At 33.1% G+C, this 24,794-nt stretch overlaps 1 protein-coding gene across 3 annotated transcripts; it reads right to left on the minus strand.

The window, feature by feature from the left end:
* Positions 1-44: 44 nt before the first annotated feature.
* Positions 45-24,559, minus strand: LOC145291270 (uncharacterized). Of its 3 annotated transcripts, none has more exons than XM_080136903.1 (4): positions 24,429-24,559; positions 9,320-9,419; positions 3,979-4,050; positions 45-698 (listed from the first exon to the last, which is right to left on the minus strand). In XM_080136903.1, exons 2-4 carry the CDS (start codon positions 9,330-9,332, stop codon positions 127-129), a joined length of 657 nt encoding a protein of 218 aa, XP_079993029.1. In that variant the 5' UTR covers positions 9,333-9,419; positions 24,429-24,559; the 3' UTR covers positions 45-126. The 3 variants fall into 3 exon arrangements, with proteins under 3 accessions (XP_079993029.1, XP_079993020.1, XP_079993038.1); XM_080136894.1 differs by lacking the exon at positions 24,429-24,559 and adding an exon at positions 10,059-10,094; XM_080136912.1 differs by lacking the exon at positions 9,320-9,419 and having other exon boundaries at positions 24,429-24,517.
* Positions 24,560-24,794: the final 235 nt, after the last annotated feature.

The following is a 24,794-nucleotide window of genomic DNA, read 5'->3' on the forward strand; positions in this document are numbered from 1 at the left end:
TTGAATCTGTTCATTGGTTTAATTAAAAATAAAAGCAACAAAAATAATATTCAGCAAATATTTTATTCAATCCAATCCAATACAAAAAAATGCTTTTCAAAAATCTAATTAAAAATTTTTTCACTTTTATCTTGAAAATATATTTATTTTATAACCCCCTTTTCGGGCTAATACGAGTTTGTCTTGTAAAAATTCTTCTGCATTAAAGTCGATTCCTTCCTGTATTTTAGCATCCAATTTTGCCTGAAAGATTTTCTCTTTCTTTTTCCTGCGAGCATGCATTTCTTTGCGACGAACAAAGCGCATCTTTTTACGAAACTTTTTCAGCTGGTGTTTGTTCATCTTCTTGCGTCGGATTTTGAGGATGTTCTTTGCTTGAATTTCTTCAGGATTCTCTGTGATCCATTCATCCAGTAAGCAAGTTGGATCTTCCTTTGAGATTATTCTCGAATGGAATGGTAAGTTTATGTGAGAATCTTTGGCTGGTGTAATAGGACAATCATAATATTTAATTGGCAAGATACCCGGGTTGTGTATAACAGTTGGTAGAGAGGGAACTGACAAGAGGTAAGGTGGTATAGAGGTAGTTGGCAATGGGTGCGTTTCTATCCTACGAGAGTAAGTATGCTGACCCCGAGATACATCGTACAGCTTCATATGACCAGGCAAACAGTTTCTACTTTCACATTTGCTGATACCTGAAAGAATGGAAAAACATTTGTATAATTATACATAGAACAAACAAAAAAATATACTGAATCTATAAAGTATTAGCTACATGTAAAAGTCTTAAATAATTAAACAGATTTATTTTTATTGTTTTTTTCAAATTTCTTATTCTTAAAACAAAAACTGTCTCTTAAATAGTTAATGAAATCAAAGTGGAATAAATAGTGGCTGTGATCCAAGAAGTGATGGGTAATCTAGTATGTAATATAGTTTTCAGAATTGACAAATTGTTATGACTATCTATCTGTCTGTCTGAGGTGTGATGTGAGTCCGATCGGAGCTCTGAAACCCCGGGCGCAGATGTGACATCTGATGGCAGGGAATCGGGATAGTGGCGCCCTCGTCAGCAAGAGCACGACCATCGTACTCTATCGCCACAGGACTAACCTCTCTCCCAGCCTAGGCAAAGTAGGAATAAGCAGCTTGCTCAGTACTGCTAGCACCCTCTCCACTGAAAGCAAAAGTACAGAGGCTAGGACAGTCTGCACACATGCAATCAGCCGCATCCGATGGCTGAGGCAGACCCGACTCGAGTTGTACATCACTCTTGTTGGCACTGCAGTGCTGGTTCATCCGCCAAGAGCATCGTTGACCAGGCTTGGATTTTTGTAACCCTAAATAGGGGGGCTAGTGGGTACTACACCTTGCCCAAGGGTGACCCAGCACTGCAACGATTAAGGCGTAGTGACATTCTCCCCACAACCCTGGAGCTCCTGCACCAGGGCCCCATTGCTGGATGTAGTTTTACGTCATACCTAGGACATACCAATGTCACTATAATATATATATATATATATATATAAGAGCAAACAGTTAATAAAACATGTTAAAAAACACTTTGAAAAAGAGTTAAAAACATATTTAATCTGAAAAGGAAACACTTGATAAGTGGATAGTCCTTAATCTGCAGTTTCGAAGAAATACTTTCCTTCTCATCAGAGGGTAGGAATTAGCAAAATGCGGGATCTGATTTTGCATAAAAAAGTATTTGATGAAACTGCAAGTAAGTCAAAGATCTTACTTAATAACAAAAAGTGAAGCAGAGGGAATATGGTGAAGAAAAAGGTGATTACACGTGAATGGATAGTCTGGTGAAAGGTAAATAATCCAATGACGGTAAAATCCAAAAATATAAATCCAAGAAAGTTAATTGAATTTCCATTCACACAAGTAAAATCCAAGGAAATCACGTAATTGGAAGATGGTCCAAAATAATTCAAAAGGCCGAAATCCATGGAATAATTTGTGTGTGTGTGTATATATATATATATATATATATATATATATACACACACACACACACACACACACATAGCTGAAGCACTTGGCATTGCCCGGTTGTATTTGATATATTTGAATATTCTGTAATTATACATAATTTTCTTATTGATTAAACAAAACATTAATTCATAATAACTTCCCCCCCCCCCCATGAAGTAGAAGCAGTAGATGCATTTTATTTTATGGAGGTCTCGCCAGTAGTCTTAATCTTCTTTTCTAGTTTAATCTTTTAGTCATTCTTTCAAAATATGTAAGAATGGCAATTATTATCTTATATCATAGTGCGTACCTGAAAACTGTTAAATCTCTTTTTGTTTTAACTATTTAATGTACAATACATATAAGGATGATATTAGTAATCTATTCTGTTAATGTAATAATTAAAATTTAGTTTTCAGCAGTGCATATCTGAACATTGATAAATGTACCTTTTAGCATTAATTTTGAAGGGCCTCTACATAAACAACATTTTGGGTGTGACCTCTAACAGGTGTGTAAATGTAGTTTTTTAGGACTTCCAAAAAGCAAAAAAACACATAAATTGATCAAGTAGTTTTATTTTTACATAAGAGATAACTCAACAATAATTTAAACTCACAAGATTTTTATTTTTATTATAATGCCTATGAATTTTCATTAATCGCTTAAAATGATTTTCTTCATAAAAATAAAACTTCTTGATCGATTTACATGACTTTGGAATATATTTTTGTTTTGCCATGAGTACGTACATTATACAGCTTTTTCTTTAGTTTGTTTTTTAACATAAGGTAAATTCTAGACAAGAACTGAAAATTGTATTAGACGTACCATAAGAATAACTGAATATTCACAAATAGACAACATCATAAATAGATTTTAGAAGTCAAATTATTCTATCAATCAATATTATATGTAAATAATAAGTAAATAGGTTAATATTTAACACAAATTTACTTAATTAGCAGATAATTAACTAAACCAAGCTAAAATCTTGTGTATGTTTGTACAGACATAATTGGTTTGGAATTTTAAATTCATCATTAATGGATTTGGTTGGTTGTTTTACGGCATATCAACCCTTTCAGGTTATTTAATGCCGAATCCAAAGATTTTGAAGAAAAAAAATTTTAATAGAATATATTTGTTGTTTTCAAGTCAGTTTTTATTTAACCCATAGTTGGGACCCTAACAGGTACTACCACTCCGAGTCAGAGTGGACTTAGGAGCAATAGCAATTAAAGGGTGGCTCCACACTCCCCAAAGCCCGCAAGCTGGGGCCTCACCATTGGATATAGTTTAAGGTCATATCCAGGACCCAAATGGATTTGAGGCACCCTAGAATAGGCAATGACCAAAAGTAGACATTTTGCCATAATACTCCCCTCCCCTTCAATTTTTTTAATTACTTTCAGTTGAATTATGAGCAAAACACTTTGGTGTATTTAAAATGAAAAATAAAAAGGTTTTATTTACAAATATGTTTTGTTCTGTGCATAGTTAAAAAAAACATTTTGTTTTGGAAATAAACCTAACAAAATACCTACTTATAGTCGAGATTGCTTTTTTTTGACTTTGCAGATGGAACACCATTGATAAGCAAGATATGAGGTCTTCTGATTAATGATTTTTTCCTCATATAATGACTCCCTCTTTCCCATGTTAAGAATGGTTTTCCTATCTGCTTGACCAGCCAAATAGATAGCAAACAATAGACAAAAGAGAAGATATTTAAATAAAAAATATGTCACAGTTTGAAAAAGGTATTTTAAGAAAAAATTGAATTGTATTTAAAAAATATATAGATTTCTCATAAAAATCTTAAATTTCTTATAAGTGATAAAACTGGAAGTCAAAATAAAAAAAAAAATCTGCTTCTTTTTGGTTGTTACTCATTCTTGGGATGTCTCAAATCTATTCTATCCCATTAAAAGAGTAATTAAAAATTAATAATTAATGAATCAAAAAGCATCAAGATTTTTAACTGACCTGAAACCATTAAACTCCTGAATGTTTGACATAATCTTGCTAAACCTGGACTCATCTTGCTGCTTTCACATGCTGAAAAAGATCCAAATTATTTTAATCCTAGAGGAAAGCTTTAAAAATTTAAATTATTTATGCCATTTTTGGCCGTTTCTTAAAAATCTCCCAACCTTAAAAAATATATATTGTAAAATTGGACAGAATATATGCAGGTAAAATTTGCAAATCAAAATGACATCTTGTTACTAGCATATTCAAAACTTATGTTTTAAACTCCCATGCATTATCAGACAAGAGGCATTAATCTATATATTAATACGATAGCATGTTGTATTTTTTGTAACACACTAACAGCTTTTTTTTTTCGTGTCATTTAATTTTTATGACCTATTTTTTTTTTTTTGTAACAAATAATTTTACCAAGAATTCTTCATAAGCTTTGGTTACAGCTGATGGCATTCAAGTCATCTACTTTTTTTATAAATTAGTTTACCAAAAATCTTCATTAGTTTTGATTTCAATTAGCTGAAGGAACTCAAGTTATATATATATATAAGTGAACGTGTCTGTGTGTGTGTCTGTGTACATTTCCCTACGCAATAACTGTCAATTTTTAGTCTACAGACTCGAAATTTGATATACAGGGTACTGAGATTTGGGAAAATCTATGTGATCGATTTTTGGCCAGAAATTTGGCGATTAAGGGGTCAAAGTTCAACGATTTGACCTTTGAGAACTCTACCAAACTCCTCCAACAATTTTGGGTCTACACACTTAAAATTTTAGATATAGGTTCCTTGGCCATAAATCTTACTTAATAACTTGATTTGAGCCCAATACAATAAATTTTAAGGGGTCATAATAGGGGTCAAAGTTTAAAAAAATTGACCGCTTTTTTTTCTTTTTTTTTTTTGCTCAACATACACCTCCAAATACCCGGGCAACGCCGGACACCCATGCTAGTATATCTATAAAAGTGAATGTGTGTGTGTGTGTGTACATTTCCCTACGCAATAACTCTGTCAATTTTAAATCTACAGACTCGAAATTTGATATTCAATGTACTGAGATTTGGGAAAATCTTTGTAATCTGTTTTCGGCCAGAAATTTTGCGATTAAGGGGTCAAAGTTCAACGATTTGACCTTTGAGAACTCTACCAAACTCCTCCAATAATTTTGGGTCTAAACATTTGAAATTTTAGATATAGGTTCCTTGGACATGGATCTAACTTGATAACTTGATTTGAGCCTCAAACAATAAATGTAAAGGGATCATAATAGGTGTCAAAGTTTTTTAAAAAATTGACCTCTGTGGTCTCTACCAAATTACTCAGACAATTTCTGGTCTAAACATTTGAAATTTTACATAAAGGTTATTAAGAGAAAGGGCAAGGTTTTTAATCGATTTGAGTTGAAAATTTTTAGTTACCAACATATAAATGTATGTCTGTATGTATGTATGTTTGCATGTGCCTAAAACTTTCAACAGAGGCGACGGATTTTTACAAGATGAGTATCTTTTTGAAGTTCGACCTTTCAGACGACAAATATCGAAAAATATGCTAAAATCATTAATATCTTCACCTTCAACTGGGCACTTTACAGGAGTGGGTCGCTTTTTTCGCCGAAATTTTCGAAAGACATCCTCTCCTTTCGATTGTCTAGCCTTAATTAAAACCTACGTCACTTCCAGTTTGGCGGTGGTCGTAACAGCAAAGATATGACGTTTTTTTTCCTGTTCTTTTCCTCCTTTGCGATACAGGTTCGAGCCTGCCTTCCTACTACCACTTTTTTTTTTTTTTTGCTCAACATGCACTTTCGAACACCGGGCTACAATATTTTCGAAAGTCATCCTCTCCTTTCGATTGTCTAGCCTTAATTAAAACCTACATCCTTCCGGTTTGGCGGTGGTTGTAACAGCAAAGACGTCAGGTTTTTTTCCCATTCTTTTCCTCCTTTGCGATACGGGTTCGAGCTTGCCTTCCTACTACCACTTTTTTTTTTTTTTTTGCTCAACATACACCTCCAACCACGAGCACCCATGCTATTATATTTATATATATATATATATATATATATATTTTTCATCAGTTTTGGTTTCGGTTTTGATTCAAGCTGATCCACCAAGTCATATGGATATATTTTTTTTATTTTTGAAATTGCAACTTTATAATATAAAAGAAGCGATAGAAAGTTGACTATAATAATTTATACAAACAATTGCATGAATTAAAATAACATATTTAAGCATATTTTATGACCAGACTACGCTGGGTTCCCTACTAGCATAGATAACTACTTATGCAGTTTTAACAAGCGCTACAATAATATCAGAGCATCACCATTTACGCTGAACATCCACAGAATGCCAACAAATATATAATACACATGAAAAAGTCTGCTGTGGAATTTCCACAGGTCTCACTAGTTATCATGAATAAGATAGTGTGAAATAGTAATGAAAGAATTTATTAGAGAGAAATGGAAATTCTCCTGACAGATTTTAACATTTTAACTTAAAGCAATTGAGAAACAGAATTATCAGTTTAATATTGTTTAACCTTGGAAACCTGTGACAATGTCTTTTCTTCTAAATGGTTGTCAATAGACAAATGGCAGGGTGAACTGTTTCATTCTACCAAGACTTTGTCAATTGTATAATCTATGTAACCAGGTCCATAGTGAGAAAGATTTCAAGAGAAGGAATGTAGTCTTGCCAAATTAAGTATGAAGCAGCTCTAATGTTAAGCAAACAAAGCAGAGTTATATCTTTGTTTTCATTTTATTTTATTACTAGCATGGGTGCCATGTGTTGCCCGAGTGTTAGGAAGTGTATGTTGAGCAAAAAAGAAAAAAAAAAGTAGTAGTAGGAAGGCAGGCAGGCTCGAACCCATACCGCGAAGGAGGAAAAGAATGGGAAAAAAACGTGACGTCTTTGCTGTTACGACCACCGCCAAACCAAAAGTGACGTAGGTTTAAATGAAGACTAGATAATCAAAAAGAAGGGATGACTTTCGACAATATTGGTGAAAAAAGTGACTCCTCCCTGTAGAAAAGTGCCCAGTTGAAGGTGAAGAAATTAATGTTTTTAGCATATTATTTTTATATTTGTCATCGATACTGATCTTGTGAAAATCCGTCGCCTCTGTCAAAAGTTTTAGACAGACATGCAAACATACATATATATATATTGATAAATCAAATTTTCAATCCAAACTGATTAAAAAGCTTGCCTTATCTTTGAATATCCTTTATGTAAAATTTAAAATGTTTAGACCAGAAATTGTCTGAATAATTTGGTAGAGACTGAAGCGGTCAAATTTTTTTTAACTTTGACCCCTATATGACCTCTTAACATTTATTGTTTGAGGCTCAAATCAAGTTATTAAGTTAGATCCATGTCCAAGGAAACTATATCTAAAATTTCAAATGTTTAGACCCAAAATTATCGGAGGAGCTTGGTAGAGTTCTCAAAGGTCAAATCATTGAATTTTGACCCTTTAACAACCAAATTTCTGGCCGAAAACTAATTACAAAGATTTTCCCAAATCTCAGTACCCTGTATATCAAATTTCGAGTCTGTAAACTGAAAATTGACAGAGATATTGTGTAGGGAAATGTAGACAGACAGACACTTTCACTTTTATGAATATATAGATAAACAAAAAAAAAATAATTTTAAAAGTAAAAATGAAGAGGCCAAAACATACTCATTGATAATTTAAAAACCAAAACTGTCAAAAAATAAGTGAATAAAATAAAGATAGTCTTTGAGAGATTTTGAATAAATCTTCAAATTTTGTTAAAAAGCAAAGTGCAATTTTTATTACAAGAAATAGAATTTAAGACCAAGAATCAACTTTTCTTTCAAACTTGGACTTTTGAAAAAAAAAAATAAATAAATAAAAAAGAAGAAAATCAATGAAATATTTTAACAGTCCCTAAACTACAATTGAACCAAAAACACTGTCGCCATCTTCAGCATTTGGTTTGAAAATTAAATATTAATCAGGAATAGGTAAAAGTTCATTGTGCTTTTGAAGTTTTGAGGTGAGAATTGATTTGTAATTCAGACCTCTGTTCTTATTTTGAGTATTTTTTCATAATGTGTTTGGGTGATTGTTGTGGGGTACAAATCACCCCTATTTGAGAACTAACCAGTCCTATGAATACCACTGGTTTCAGAGACTAAATTGAGACATTCATACCATCTCTCATACCACTTTAGTGGCTCCTGTATTCTTTATGATAAATACATATTATATTTTATACACTTTACACTACTTGTGGTTTCTTTCAATTGTGACCCCTAGCATGGGTCTACAACAGTGATGTAACATGACCTTCTTTAGGTGTATCTTGTTGAACTCATGAAAGTCTGTAAACAGATGTTTTACAAATTTTTGTTTTTTAGGAACAAAGTTTGACAATGTACATCTGAAGAAGGTTTGAGGTTATACTGATCAAAACGTTGTGAAAATAACACTTGAGAAGAGTAATCCAAATAATCCAAAAGTTCATTGTATTGGCACTTGGTTTGCAAAGCCACAAAAACCTAGTATTCATATATGATAACAACATAGAAGCAGACTTCTGGACATAATTATCATTGATTTTTGTGAATGTTGTAGTCATTTTATCAACATACGAGCATTCAAAGACTAATTAAAAAAGGCATCTGACAATATACTTTCTTCTATTCTCCAGTCAACAGCAAATCTAACTTACTTTTATATTGATTTCTATAAATATTTATTGTTCATCAAATACTAAAAGTTTATCAGAGATGTTGCTATATTTTTGGTATGATATTGGGGATGATAACATATTTGGACGATTATATTTATAGCCAGGTGTCAAAAGAACGAATGAATCAAGTACCAAAATCGCTGTATCAAATATACTGAATCTTTTTGAATTTTTCAATCATAGCTTTTGTTTTGACACGAGAAAAGAACCATTGGTGATCTTGACTGGATTAATCCTACCCCAGTTTTACCAGGAATTCTTTACAATTCAAAGCTTCAGTAACAGGATTGACACTGCCAATTTTTGCTTGGGAAAACTATATTTAATATTTGCAATTGAATTTTTTTTTCTAGAATAATAATTTATTTTGTCATCCTTTTATTTTGGATCATTCTTCTATTTCAAGAATGACTTTACACCCAAGAAAAATTATTTAAAAAGCATTGATTTGGTTTCTTTTAAAGTTTTCAGTCTAAATGTGGCTTAAAATATAGCCACATTCAAACTCTGTAGACAGATGTTTTACAAATATCTTGCTCTTCAAACAAATAATTGTATAAATGCATTCCTTTTTAGGAAGCAGAGACTCACTAACCAGTTGTTTTCATATTAGGAGAAAAAAAACTCAGCAACAGGCGAGGGGGGAAATGTATCTGCAGGCGAGAGGAACTTGAAAATATCTTCACATTTTTTGGCTACAAAGGAAAAACAAAACATCTGCAAATCTAGAAATAATCAGTAACAAGTGAAATCGTTTTAAAAAAAATCACAGAAGGATTACATTCGTTAAGAAACCATAAAAATTAATCTTTGCATTTAATCACACACACAAAAAAAAAAAACAAATCAAAACAAAAAGGGTTATTAACATTAAGATGTGTTCGGTTGTAGTTTGGCCAGAGGTTGTTTTTTTTTCAACTAACAAGTATAAACAATTAAAAGAAAAGTACTGTATATTTTGTTTCATAGAAAAACTAATGAAATGCAAATAAGTGAAAAGATTTGGTACTTATTCAGATTGGCACTTATAGCGATAAACAAAAAAAAAAAAAAATGAAAAAAAGCTTCTTTTTTTTACTTTTTACTTGTCATGGAATGAAGATTGTATATTCCAAAAATCAAAACAATTGATCAAGTGTTATTTTTTTGAATTACAAAAAATAAATTTGTAGTTTCTTTACCGATAAGTGACAGACAAGGCCATATTTTTCTAGAGCATAAGGGGAGGTAACCAGATTATTTTTCACCCTTATCAAAATAGAGTGAAATTTGATTTTCTTGAAAAAAAGAAAAATAAATAAATAAATAAAAATAAAAATACTTGATCAAATTACATGACTTTTGGAAATTTTCATCTTCGTCCCGTGACTGGTACATACATCATACAAACATTTCTGTATTTTCTATCATTTTAAATGCTGCCATAAGCACCAATATGAATAAGCATTAAAAAAAAAAAAAAAAAAAAATCAACGATGTATATTTACTGATTCAAGCAACTTCTGCACTTCAATTTCTTGTTCTCTGTCAGTGGAGGAGAAATCCTTCACGACTGAGACGATTTTTATTTTTGTTCCTTTTCTCCACGTTAAAAAACGACCCTGGTGTCTAACTCTGCCCCGTAGGGAGGCATTGTAAATAGGAACTTTCAGTTTTAAAACTCCTAAGTAGTAAACAATGTTATGTAATCTGAAGACTCCATTATATTACATTTCCTTTATTTAATTTACCTTTTTGGCAATATCATCAGGATTCATAATTATTATTTAGTTTAAATATATATCGACAAATGCGCATTTTATTTTCAGTACAATTATGTAAAAAATTAATTTTTTTAAATTATGTTGATTAAACATCATTCATTTTTCTTAATCTAATATATAAAACTCACTATGTCTGTATGTGTGTGTCTGTCTGTCTCCATTTTTCAAATTGTATCTCCTCCTAGACAGATGATCGTTGGACGATGTGCAATAGCTCAAAAGATTGCCTTTTTGGTGCAGAATTTTATTAGAGGTATACAATCAGCTAAAACAATTGCTAAGGGGTTCAAACTTGAAAGAAATGACACCTTCACAAGCATAGCGCCATAGCGTCGTTGTGCGTATATGTACATCGAGTAAAACATCATTCATTTTTCTTAATCTAATATATAAAACTCACTATGTCTGTATGTGTGTGTCTGCATTGTGGATGCGTTATCGGCAGCTCCTGTTACTCTCGCTTCTTCTTATTTGTCCCTCAGTCCTCATTTTTTTTTAAATGAGTGATTTTTCGGACAAAGGGAGAAGAAAAAGCTGTTTTCTAGGTTGGCAGTATTTTTGCGAACAGTTGGCTGAGATGGCGGAAATTTTCTGTTTCTATGTCTATCCTTGTAGCCATGTCACTAGTAAGGGTGCTGGAGGTAAACGTTTTGTCTGGGCTGACGTTATCCGCCTGATAGTCAGGGACCCGAACCTTGGATTAACCACTAAGGAGGCTGTCCTATCAGCAGGTGCAAAGTACTGGGGCTGCTGTATTGCCATTTGGTGAATGGATTCTGGACCATGCAGTAGCTTCTGGTGGGGCCTCTCGATGCCATACTAGTGGGTAATTGTTACGGCTTTACCTTATCATTAACTACAAATAAAAAAAAATAAAAAATTCTTCGTTTCTTTTTCTCTCTTAATTTCCCCTCTCTGTCCTGCTCTAAGTAAATCTGTCGACCTAGTCCACAAATTCCAAAATTTCATCATGACAAGTTTCAAGAAAAAATACACGATTAAACCCGGTTCCCCAACTTCCAACGTAGACCCCTACTACCATGTCTCCTTCTCCAACATCAGGGGTCTACGTTCTAACCTTCCAGAGGTTGAAACCCAATTACAGGAGACTAAACCAGACCTTTTATTTTTAAGTGAAACTGGCATTGGACAGGCTATTTCCCTAGATGAGTTTGCAATTTCAGGATACTCTAACTTAACTTCTAAATCTGACCCCCAAGATCGCCATGGGCATGGAATATGTGCCTATATTAAAGATAGCTTTCCATGTGGGAGGGACATCTCCAGGGAAGATCCTAACTTACCCTATATGTGCTTCCGGGTTGCTTTAGCTCACACTACTGCATTTATATTTACTCTCTATCGCCCCCACAACAGTGGAGTTACTATCTTTCAAAGCATATCTGAGAAAATTGACCAAGTCCTTTCTACTTATCCTTCAGCTTACATTCACGTATGTGGAGACTTCAATGTTCACAACGTTGAATGGTTGACCCACTCAAACAAGACCGATGATGAGGGGAGGTTCTGTCATGATTTCTCCATTGCCTATGACCTCACTCAGATTGTTCAGGAACCTACCCGTGTGCCCGATAATGATGGCCAGTATGCGAGCCTACTAGACCTTTTTCTCACAACTTGCCCTGAACTATGTTCAGTTTCTGTTCTGTCGCCTCTTGGATCTTCCGACCACTCTGTTGTATCAATTAAGATAAAAATGAAATGTAATAAGTCCCCAGATGTACCTCTTCATCGTACAGTATATCGATACACTAAGGCTGACTGGGATAGCTTCCGTACATTTATATCTGATCTACCTCTGCATTCCATGTTTAAAAAGGATGTGTCCTCTATAGTATTAGACCTAACTGAATGGTTAATTGTAGGTATTGACCATTTCATACCCTCTAAAAAGTTTCAGAAAAAACCTAACAGCCAGCCATGGTTCTCTCCAGAATGTGCTGCTGCCATTGCGCACAGAAATCACTTTTTCCACTGCTTCAAACGTAATAGATGTATGGAAACTAAAGCCATTTTCAGGACTGCCAGCAACCATTGTAAGAAAGTAATAAGGAACGCAAGAGAGTTGTATGCTCAATCTGTTAAGTCCAAAGTAGCTGAGCAGCGGCTTGGTTCCCACCAGTTTTGGCAAATAGCAAACAGAATCCTGAACAGAAGCGTGTGCTCCATCCCAACTATTATCAATGGACCTGAGGTAATCTCGTCAGCATCAGACAAAGCCAAACTCTTTGTCAAGAACTTTGCAGCAAATTCTACCCTTTGCGACCAAGACCGCCAACCCCCAATATTTCCTCCTGTATCAGAAAACACGCTATGTGATATACGTATATCTGTACGTGATGTTGCGAAGCTAATCAAAAACCTTGATTCGAGTAAAGCAACTGGCCCTGATGGTATTCCAATTATAGTACTCAAAAAACTTCAACCTGAATTAGCGCCCATACTTACAAAACTGTTTAAACGTTGTCTTAAGGAGAATAGTTTCCCATCTCCCTGGAAAACCTCATCAGTATGCCCTGTATTTAAGAATTCAGGTGATCGCTCATCCCCCTCTCAGTACAGGCCAATAAGTCTCCTGTGCGTCATGAGTAAGTTGCTAGAATCTGTGTTAAATACAGAAGTAATCAAACATCTCAACAAAAATAACCTTCTTAGTGACACTCAATATGGTTTCCGTTCTGCTAGATCTACAGCAGATGTCATTACAGTTATATCGCATAGGATTAGCAAATCTCTCGACGGTGGCAATCTTTCTAGAGCAATTGCTCTTGACATATCTAAAGCCTTTGATAGGGTATGGCATAAAGGTTTACTTCATAAGATCGCTAGCTATGGTATAGCTGGAAAAGTCTTCTCAATTATTAAATCATTTCTTTCTGATAGGTTCATAAGAGTAGTAGTTGAGGGGCAAAAATCAGAAGCTCACAGTATTAATGCCGGTGTCCCTCAGGGATCCATCCTGGGCCCAACTCTTTTCCTGATCTACATTAATGATCTTCCAAATCATATCCTTACATCATTTGTAGACATTTATGCTGACGACACTACCATTTATGGTACCACATCTAAGACAGTAAACGAGCAAGTTCTCTCCAATTCTCTCTCCTCTGATCTTGAGCACGTAGTACAATGGGGAAAGGAGTGGCTGGTTACTTTTAATGCATCTAAAACCAAGCTTCTCTCTTTACATCATCAACATTCTAATCCACATTTGTCATCAATTGAAATGAATGGCTCTCGTCTTCAGGAGGCCTCAAGTTTTGACAAGCTTCTGGGCTTGACCATTACTCCTGATCTTAAATGGAACACGTATATCAAATCTGTTGCCAAGGCCGCTGGAAAAATGGTGGGATCTTTCTATCGATCCAGTAGATATCTCACTGCTGATGCTATTCTCTACCTATATAAGAGCCAGGTACGTCCAAGGATGGAATACTGTTGCCACATCTGGGCAGGAGCTGCTAGAAAGGACTTGTCCTGCCTTGATAGAGTTCAAAATAGACTTCGTAGCCTCGTAGGAGATGTCCTTTTCTCCTCCTTGCAACCTCTATCTCACAGAAGAGATGTTGCGAGTTTGTCTCTGATGTATCGTTATTTTCATGGAAAGTGTTCAACTGAGCTTCAATCTTTGGTCCCCCCTCGCCAAACTTTCACAAGAAACACTCGTCTAGCTGTAAACACTATCAATAATTTCCCCCACTCTTTATCTGTGGCTAAACCTAAACGTAGATTCCATGAACAAAGCTTCTTTCTTAGAACTGCACGCCTGTGGAATTGTCTTCCGTTTTCCTGCTTTCCGGCTGACTACAATATGGTTGTGTTCAAGTCTAAAGTAAATAAGTTCTTGATGAGCCGTTCCATATAAGTTATTAAATTTACCAAATTTTCATTACTAATGATTACTATATTGACCAATTTCTACTGTACACTCTTTAACCCTTATCCTTGAGTGGCCTCTGGGCCTTGATAATGTGGTGATGCCTTTGTAAAAAAAAAAAAAAAAAAAAAAAAAAAAAGAAAAAGAAAAATCTATTTATTTAGATATTTCACAATGCTTTCAACGCTTTTGTCCCACTGGTGCAATGGCTACCGTGACCGATTACTAGCACAACTGTTGCGGTTTTGATCGCCATAATTTCTTTTCTTTTTAACATTCCGATATTCTTGATTTTTAAATGTTATGTAATAAATACATAAGAATGCTTTTATTAAAAAAACACAGAAGAATGTTTTTGATTTACGTAACGAAAATGTCATATTCAAAATATATATGATATATCAGCTTATTTGTTACATTCCAAAAATCATGTAAATAGATCAAGTAATTGCATTTGTATTGGATCTACTCCTAAACTAATTAACCGATCATTAAGAATGTTAATTATGTGTATATGTTTATATATTTCTATGTCTTCGATTCACCCCTAAACTAATTGATAGATCATTATGAATTTTAAATATGTTTATATATTTGTATGTATTGGAATCACTCCTAAACTAATTAACCAATCATTATGAATTTTAATTATGTGTATATACTAATATATTTCTATGTATTGGACTCATTCCTAAACTAATTAACTGATCATTATGAATTTTAATTATCTGTATATGTTTATATATTGTTATGCATTGGAATCACTCCTAAACTAATTAACCGATCATTATGGATATTAATTATGTGTATATGTTTATATATTTGTATGTATTGGATTCACTCCTAAACTAATTAACCAATCATTATAAATGATTAGTATAGTATATACTTATATATTTGTATGTATTGGATTCACTCCTATACTAATTAACTGATCATTATAAATTTAATGTATTATATGTTTGCATATTTGTATAGTCATATTCCAAAAATCACATACAATGATCAGTTTTCATGCATTTATGTGTACAAGAAATTCTATCAAAGTAATAAGGTACTTGTGTAGTATAGTACTCATGAAAAAACAAAGTAAATTTTACCTGTGACATACATGAAAGTTATTAAAACCGAAAATCACGTTTAATATTCAAGTATGACTTACATATGAGTAATAAGGTGCTTCTTCACTATAGCACCCAGATCAAATTCTTACCCTTGGCGTACAGAAAATGCAACACAACAGAAAATTACATAAATGTAGCAATTTTTTCATTTTTGCATTAGAAAAGGTACTTGTACAGTATCCTACCCGACAAATAAGGTACTTGTACAGTATAGTACCCATATGAAAAACAAAGGAAATCTTACCTGTGGCGTACATAAAAAGTAATCCAAACCGAAAATTATATAATATATTCGAGTAGTATGACATTTATATAAGAAATAAGGTGCATCTTTAATATTGCACTCTATTATAAAAACAAACTCACTTCTGACATACGGAAAAGTTTGCACAACATAAAATTATGTAAAATCATCGAATAGTTTCATCTATATATTAAAAATAAGGTACTTATACATTATCCTACCCAAGAAATAAGGTACTTGTGTAATATAGTACTCATATGAAAAACAAATCAAATCCTACCTGTGACGTGCATAAAAGTCATTAAAACTGAAAATCAAGTTATATAATCGAATAGCATGACTTTTAAATGAGAAATAAGGTGCTTCTTCACTATAGCAATAGATGAAACAACCAACAAATTCTTACTCTAGACACAGAAAATTTAGCACAACAGAAAATTATTTAAAAGTATCGAGTTCTTTCATTTTTAAATCAGAAAAAAAATGGTACTTCTACAGTATCCTACCCAGGAAATAAGGTACTTATACAGTGAAGTACCCATATGAAAAACAAAGAAATTCTTATCTGTGACGTACATAAGTTATCAAAATCGAAAATCATGTAATATATTCGAGTAGCATAACATTTATATAAGAAATCAGGTGCTTCTTCACTATAGCACTCTGGTGTAAAAAACAAAAAAAAAACACACTCTTACCTGTGGCATACCGAAAATTTAGCACAACATAAACTTATTTAAATAATTTTAAATATGTGTTGTACATAACCCACCCTAGGTAAGAAAATTTTTTCCACATACGTGCTGTAAATTTCCTGTGCAATGAAGGTACAATTATTCCATACATGTTGCGTAATACCCGTCCTAGGGTAGGTAAAATATTTCTTTGCTCAAGATGGCAAATGATATTAGACATCAAAAATTCCTCTATCCTAAGAGTAACAGGCATGTTCAAAATTTTTCTCATTGTCTTATACGGTCCCAAGCAACACCGGGTGGCCTTGCTAGTTTACTATATTTCAAAAAATAAATTTTACTTTCAATATTATTTCTGTAAATATACATATTTATTAAAAAATCTGTCAATAAACATTTATTAAAAAAAGAAAAAAAAAAACTGTCAAACATATTTCAACGAAAATAATCAGTTTCTGTATATTCTTATGTGTTGACCTACATTTTCGTCAGAGTCTTCAGATTCAGGAACACCATTTACTTATGATGAGTCTCAAAATTGGAAGCTGCTTGGATTTGTAACTATGCAAGACTGACGAAAAATCTGATTAAAAATATGTAATCAAAATATTAAATTAGAAGAACACTTTCAATATTTCAGGTTTAAAAATTTTTGGTAAGCTTTCAAAATGTTTTGTTTACATAAGCGCTCATCAAATCACAGCATAGTTTACATTTGTATGTTTCAGTATGGATTTACCAATACTTGTGTGTACAACGTTTGTCAAAAATTACATGAAAAAATTATGCTTTGTCAGCATTTGCACTATTTATCTTGATATTATCAACAAATTTATATAAAATCATAGAATTATGTTATTGATTTAATTTTTCATCTATTAATTATTATTGTTGCTGATTGTTGAGCATCATTCATTCACTTATTTCATATGAATCAGATGTCTTTTTCCATTGTAGTAGCAAAACAAGTTCTTGCTGTGAATGTTTTACAAGGATAAACCAAAGATTGAAGCTCAGTCTAGAACTTTCCATGGAAATAAAAATAGAGTGAAGAGACACTAGTAATGTCTCTTCTGTGAGAAAGAGGTTGTAGGGAACAGTAGAGATCATCTCCTGTTATGTTTCGAAGTTGATTTTGTACTCGGTCAAAGTAGGGTAGAATACTCTCAGCAGCATCTACCCAGGGTGCATCTATCTTTTATGAGAGGATTACATCTGGAGTCAGATACTTTCTGGAATGGTAGAAACATCCAACTATTTTGTTTAACGACCTTTGCAACAGACTGGATACATATCTTCAATTTTAGATTTAGAGTGAAAGTTAGTCCTAAAAGTTCATCAAAACAAGCGGCTTCTTCAAGAAGTGTGTCTGATGTCTACCCATCGACAACTATTTTTATAGATCTATTAGTAAACAAGTCTGTAAAGCAACTCCTTGCGCCAGATCCTATTGAAGGCCTTTGATATGTCAAGAGCTATTGCTTTAGAAATAAATATAGTTAGTCAAAGTAGGGCAGAGTGCTCTGAGCAGCATCTGCCCAGATGTGCATCTGTCTTTTATGAGAGGATTGTATCTGGAGAGATACTTTCTGGAATGATAGAAACATCTGTAACACGACTGTAAAGCAACTTCTTGCGCCAGATCCTAGATCCCAGTTTTTGATATATTAAGAGCTATTGCTCTAGAAATAAATATAGTACATTAGCCGTTACCCTTGCAGGATGAAATCCATATTGCTTGTGACTAAGTACATTATTTTTGTTAAGGTGATTGACAGGTTCTTTCCACGAATTTAGTTTAATCTTCAAATCCAATCATTCATATTAACATAAACATAAAGCTGGTTTACTTTATGTTTATATATCTTTATTGTTGATTTACTCTGTAGATTGGAATCATTTTTGAATTGGATATTTCTTGACCACAAGAATATCTATAAATAAAATGATGAGAATTACTACGAATTTTGAGTAAAAACATGAGATTTTAAAAAATATGTACAAAAGAATAAATAATTTGGTTTTAATAAATGAACATTGGGAGAAATGTTTTTCTATACAAACAAGTATGTAGAACACAGCAAAATTTATGAATGATGAATTTTTAATTTCCACATTTTTAAACTTTTCATAAAAGGTGCCTTAGTTTTTCACAAATTTGTTTAGCATAAAATCTTTTCGCTACTTTTAATTGTCAAGTATTTTCTTGTAAATTTATGCATTCCATCTACACTGAAAATGAATCAATTTTAGCCAGCTTTTTTGTGTAAAACTAATTGTATTGCCTAGGTGGAGGGTATGGAGAAAAATAATTCAAAATCTATTTATCTTTCCAGTTATTTTAAAATACATTTTAGTTTTCCCTTACTTTAGTTTTGATTTCAATAAATACTTGATCAATAATAAATAAAAAATAATTCAACATGTTTTTATCGAAGTTAGCTATAGATAAGAAGCACACACGATCTTGTCTGAGAGGTTTATTAAAACAAAGGTTTTAAGCTTGCCATAGCAATCTTTTCTAATCCAAGCAAGACTTGGCACCAGCCCTCAATACCAAATATTTCTTATGTTTGAGTTAGAGGAGTTTGCTACCCAACATAGATCACAGGATCAAAGTGTAGTATCTATTCTGTAGAAAAAGACCATCCTCCCAAGCATTATATCTGTGATACAATCACTGATTCCATCTTATATTTCATCTGACCCAGCATTAAATGTAGTCAGATACCATGCAGATCGTATGCATTTCATTAGTTGCTCTGTTAATTATTCTACACCCACATGACATCTAAAAATCTGCAAAACTTTGATACTGATGCAGCTAGTAAGATATATGTCTGCGGTAGCAATTCTTCTACTTTAGTTCAGAAAAACGTCTCAATCCAAGGACAGGCATCTTCGTTCTGCTGTGAACAAGTGAGCTGAAATAATAGTTTGCATACAAAAAATGACAAAGATGTATACTTTATCATCTTTAACTACTAATGTGAATGAAATAGTGTTAGTTTAGTATAATAAAGTATAACTTTTTGCATGAACGATAAAATTAGGCTGAAAGTCTCAAATGATTATAACATCCTTCAGTGTCTGTACCTTAGCTTTTACTAATATTTTCCTCTCAGAAAAACCTCTCATATAAAAAAATCATGCCTATTCCATGTCACACAAGTGACTCAACAACCAATAGGCAAATAGGGATGATTCATGCTTAAACCTTTTGAAAGTTTACATACTCAACCTGATACTTCAATGTGAGGCTCACATTGAAGTAAGACTCAATCTTGCTAGATGCAAATGTGAACTTTTGAACCCTGCACGTGGGTTGATATCTTGAGGTATTTCAAATGGCACCAATTTTGATGTCATACATTCTCCTTTTGGATGTGATAAAGATTTTATTCTTTTCATCTCCCTTTGGCAAGGAAATGAGTTTATTCCCTGTTGCCTGTGGTGTCCTCATCTGTGAAAGAATGCTGAGGACTAACTAAATTATTTTTATATCTGGACCAGTACTTCTTTTTTGGAGGAGCAGAATTCATCTGTTTAATCTTGTCATTGTCGGAGGCAGGTACCCTCCCCCATACACACACACACACTTTTGACATGTGATAGTCATGACAACTTGGATTTTTTTTACAGTCTAGTCATATTAGTTTTCACTTCTAATGTTTCAGTTCAAATCTTGAAAAGAACAACAAAAACTGCATCTATTAATCATTTTGTTGTTATTAGTTTGCCTGTCAACATTTTTTGCGCCATTAATAATGGAATCGGCAACAAACTCTGGGCATGTGGCAGAGTCAAAAGAAAGCTACAAGCAATGAAAATGTTGGTTTTCTCAACAAATTCTTATACCAACCAATCATTATAGAGACAACCAGTGATTCGTTCTGCTATGTGCGACCTCCTAAACTGCCTGGGTATATCAATGTTGTACCACACCAGAGGCCATTAATATTCCTGGCCTATTAGATTTTTTTTAGCTAAAAGACCCAAATCGTTTTCAATGGCTATACATCTGAACATCACATAATGCAGGTGTATTGCAGGGATCAATACTTGGACACTTTCATTTCTGATCTTCATAAATGATTACTCTGATGCAATCGTGTTTGAGATGGATATATTTGATGACACTATGCTCCATTCTAAACATGCTTGGACACTGAACGCACATAACTAAGATATAGTTGTATCCTTAAAAAAAAAAAAAAAAAAAAAAATGACCTCCAGTTTCTAGTAGAATGAGTCTAAAAATGGATGGTTATATTCAAAGCTACAAAGACAAAACTTTGATTCCCATGGCTGATAACACCCTTCCCAAAAATCCAACATTTAAACTTTACAGGCAATGTGAATTGGGATAAATGCATATTACCAAGTGGGCTAGAAAATATTTTACACCTGCCAATATACTATAGGATGGAACGATAAAATTGTTGTCCTAGAAAAGACGACATGATTCCATTTCTGTTTGATGAAAACCAGTTTTCTTTTTTGTTGTAGACCGTTGACTAGTTGTGTACAAATTCCAAGAGCAACAAGATACTTTTATCATATCTGAAAATGACACAATGTTTAACGTGCGAGATCGGAGATGTGCCACTGTATGCTATCTACCGATTCAACTTATGACAATAGGATCATTACCAGCACTCTCAAATTGCATAACTGGATTGCCACTAATAACAGGTATGTGTATAGGGTGACATCATGCCACCTCAGATCTTCAAAGTCAGCTTGAAAGTCGACACCAAAGTGTACCTGGATGTGTTCAAGAATGTGGTGATCCCCTGGTGCAATCAGCTGGGCACAAGTCCAAAGAGACCCAGGCTTCACTTCAGAAGTGCTACGACTTTGTACTTTTCTCTCACTGGCCACCTCCTCTTCCCTCAACCTGAACCTGTTAGACTATTTCATTTGGTCATACGTCCCACAACACCAAAACCAACCTGATCACCGCTATCAGCAAAGTATTCACTGAGCTCCCAACGGCGCTTGTGGAAAAGGCACGCTCTCAGTTCCGGACCCATATTGAGGCGGTGATTGAAGCTGAAGGTGGCTACATTTAATAGATATCAGCTCTACTACATAATCAAGTTACTTGAATTAATTTTGACAATAAAATTTTAAAAATTGTTTTCTTTAGGGCAACACTTTTATCATTCCATCCTGCATATCTCTATAAAAAACAACTTTTTACTGATGCATCGAGTATTGTGTATGTGTGTTCTGGGCTTGTGCACAAATCACTGGTTTCTCCCTTTTAGACAAGGTGCTAAAAAGAGTCTCTAACTTAATAGGTCCTGCACAATCTATCAAACTCCAACCACTGTTTCATCACCACTTGTTTAACAAGTATCTCCACAGAAACTTACTGCAGCTGTATCCCCTCAACATAAATACTCCTCACCAACCCAACTGGCAGCAAAATCCCATCCCTTCACTGCAGCCAGAGAGGCCAGAAAACTTTACTATAATAGCTTCTTTCCTCGAACCGTTTGCCTTTGGAAGTCCTTCTCAACCCCCTCTCCCATCGACTATTACAATATGCAGAAATTTAAATGCAACGTTGCTGCACAACTCCTCACTTAAGATGGCGCCTATAAATCTGGTTTTTAACCGCAGTAGACTCTTACATCTCATTGGCAATATACCTTGTTTGGGGCAACTAAAAATAAATAAATAAAATAAAAATATAACAGTGTGAATAAATCAGCAAGTGTTGTTTTTTTTTTTTTTTGCTTTTCGCTTTCAATTTCCAGAACTTGAATTTTATCTTTCGGTTGTTGTAACTCCTTGCTGAACAAATATGAACAGCTCTGGGGATTAGTCTGTACGCACCCAAATTACTTTTAAACTGACAATTTCAATGTTGAACAACCACGTAGAAATCAATGTATGCCATTTTAAATATCAATAATAATGAGGAAAGGATGGACAGTTTGATAGAATCACTCCAAACTTTTTTTTTTTTTTTTTTTTTTTAGGATTAGGTTTTCAGTGATAATATGGAGTGAAAGTTAAGTTCCGTCCTTCTTTGTTGACATTCTTCGTCAGCTGATATCATGATATCTTGGGAAAAAAATCACTACTGATTTATATTTACCAACTTTACCAGTTTAAAAATATTCTGTTATTCTGAAAAAAAAAAAAAAAAGAAAAAAAGTTCGTTTCCAGGGTATTCATATATATGAGATGAGATCAGTTGACGAAAAATCTCCAAAAAGTACTTGATTTTAATCCGACATGGTTATTAGAGCATTCGAAAAACACCCGATAGGAAACGGCAATGAATTTGAAAATGAGATGTTCCCAAAATAGTGTTTACATCGTAGTCTTCGACATTTGTAAATGATTTTGAAGCCTTTAAATTGCTGATAGGAATTAATTTTACGTTAAAATTAAAGTGGTGCTTGCTTGTCTTCATTTGGGCCTTTAAAAACGAAAATAACGTTTATGAACACATTTTAACGTAAAATGAGCACTCACACGTTACGTTGACCCCTCCCAACAAAAATTCTGTGTTTACATTGGGGGAGGGGGTGATTTTCTTAAATAATAAAAAAGAACTACTCGATCGATTTATGCGCTTTTTGGTATATGACATCTTCGTGCGGTGACAGGTACGTACATCATAAAGATTTTAAAAGATGTTTCTGGAAAAATTTTTTTGGGTTTGTATTACTGTACACATAGATTCAAAAAGTTGTCAAAAAACATATAACAAATAAATGTTATCAAAGGCAAGATAAGTTACTTTTCTACCAAACTGGATATAAGTTTCGTGTTTTTATTCAATTTAACATGTTTATTCAGCTCGAAAAACATACAGTGTTTACCGATGTATTGGAAAATTCAAAATGGCGCCCGACTCTCTATTTAACGCGGTAAGTTCGGGAAATGGTGTTATAAATAATAAACTAGACAAAATACTGTTAGAAATTCGCTCAATATATGTTACAGTGACATAAGTTGACATATATTCGGTGTTTTTTTAATAGTATGTTGTCTAGTTTATTATTTATAACACCTTTTCCCAAACTTACCGTGTTAAAGAGAGAGTCGGGCGCCATTTTGAATTTTCCAATACATCGGTAAACACTGCATGTTTTTCGGGCTGAATAAACATATTACATTGAATAAAAACACAAAAAATATATCCAGTTTGATAGAAAAGTAACTTATCTTGCCTTTGATAACATTTATTTGTTATATATTTGTTTTTTGACAACTTTTTTGAATCTATGTGTACAGTAATACAAACCGAAAATTTTTATAGGCCCAAATGTAGACAAGCAGTAAGCAACATTAAAGCTTATCGTGAACAGTCAAGTATCATGGTTCATTTGTGTGCATAAGCAACAAAACAATATTTGGTTATTTTAAACAGTAATTGCACGAATGAACAAAAACATGTGACTTGACCTCTAAAAAGGTGAATACGAAAGAGATACCCGCAGCTGTTTATTGAATTAATTCTATTTCGTTTTTGCTAAAAATTATTTAAATATTGCTTTTAATGTTTGAACTGAGAAAATGTTTTAATTTTTAACTATAAGATTTAAGCAAACATCAGTTCATTTTTATATTATTCAATGTAATACGATTTTCTTAAATTCATTAAATATACGAGTTAAAGCAAAACACACACACACACGATATATATATATATATATATATATATATATTATATATATATATGTGTGTGTGTGTGTGTGTGTGTGTGTGTGTAACTTTTTCTATATAAATGTGAATTTAAATTGCATAAAACAATGAATTTCATATCGAAATGTTTTTAACGAAATTAAAGATAAAAATTGTTGCTGGTATTAACGTTTGGTTATTGCTTTTAACTAACTATTAACTAAAATATCCATCAAGAAATGCATTCGTTAAAATCTATAAGCAAACAGTATATAATTTATGACTTAATGCTTCGATAAAAATATAAATCCATTAATAAAATATACTTACGAGTTGAGAACTAGGCTCAAAAATAAAAAAATGCGAAGATATTAAAAAAGCCTCGTTTGGGTTGGTTTTAGTAAAATTGGCCGAAACGAAATACGAAACATCTATTTTAGCTATGTTGATTTATTAAAAGTATAATAAAGACAACTATGTCTATTTTATTGAGTTATAAATATGCTGTATCGTATTTTATTTTTCAAAATCTTTATTGTAATGTATAACAATTTACAAAACCGCAAATAATTAATTTCAGATATTCAGGCTTTATGTAAATTTTGAAATACGCTAAAAACGGAAGTGAAACGCCAAAAAGTGTAAACTATCATTTTTTCCTACTGAACTTTTATTCCACTACTTCAAAAACGTAAG

Source organism: Euprymna scolopes, chromosome 2 (genome assembly GCF_053919585.1).
Source record: "Euprymna scolopes isolate OS-2025 chromosome 2, ASM5391958v1, whole genome shotgun sequence".
NCBI lineage: Eukaryota > Metazoa > Mollusca > Cephalopoda > Sepiida > Sepiolidae > Euprymna > Euprymna scolopes.

Excerpts from the sequence above, each read along its gene's own strand:
- LOC145291270 (XM_080136894.1), bottom strand. The coding sequence starts at position 10,079 with ATGAAAATTTCCAAAAGTCAT. Across the intron at positions 9,420-10,058 it reads TGAAAATTTCCAAAAGTCAT|CCAAAAAATGTGAAGATATT; the intron begins GTAATTTGATCA and ends TTTCCTTTGTAG. Across the intron at positions 699-3,978 it reads CAGGAGTTTAATGGTTTCAG|GTATCAGCAAATGTGAAAGT; the intron begins GTCAGTTAAAAA and ends CCATTCTTTCAG.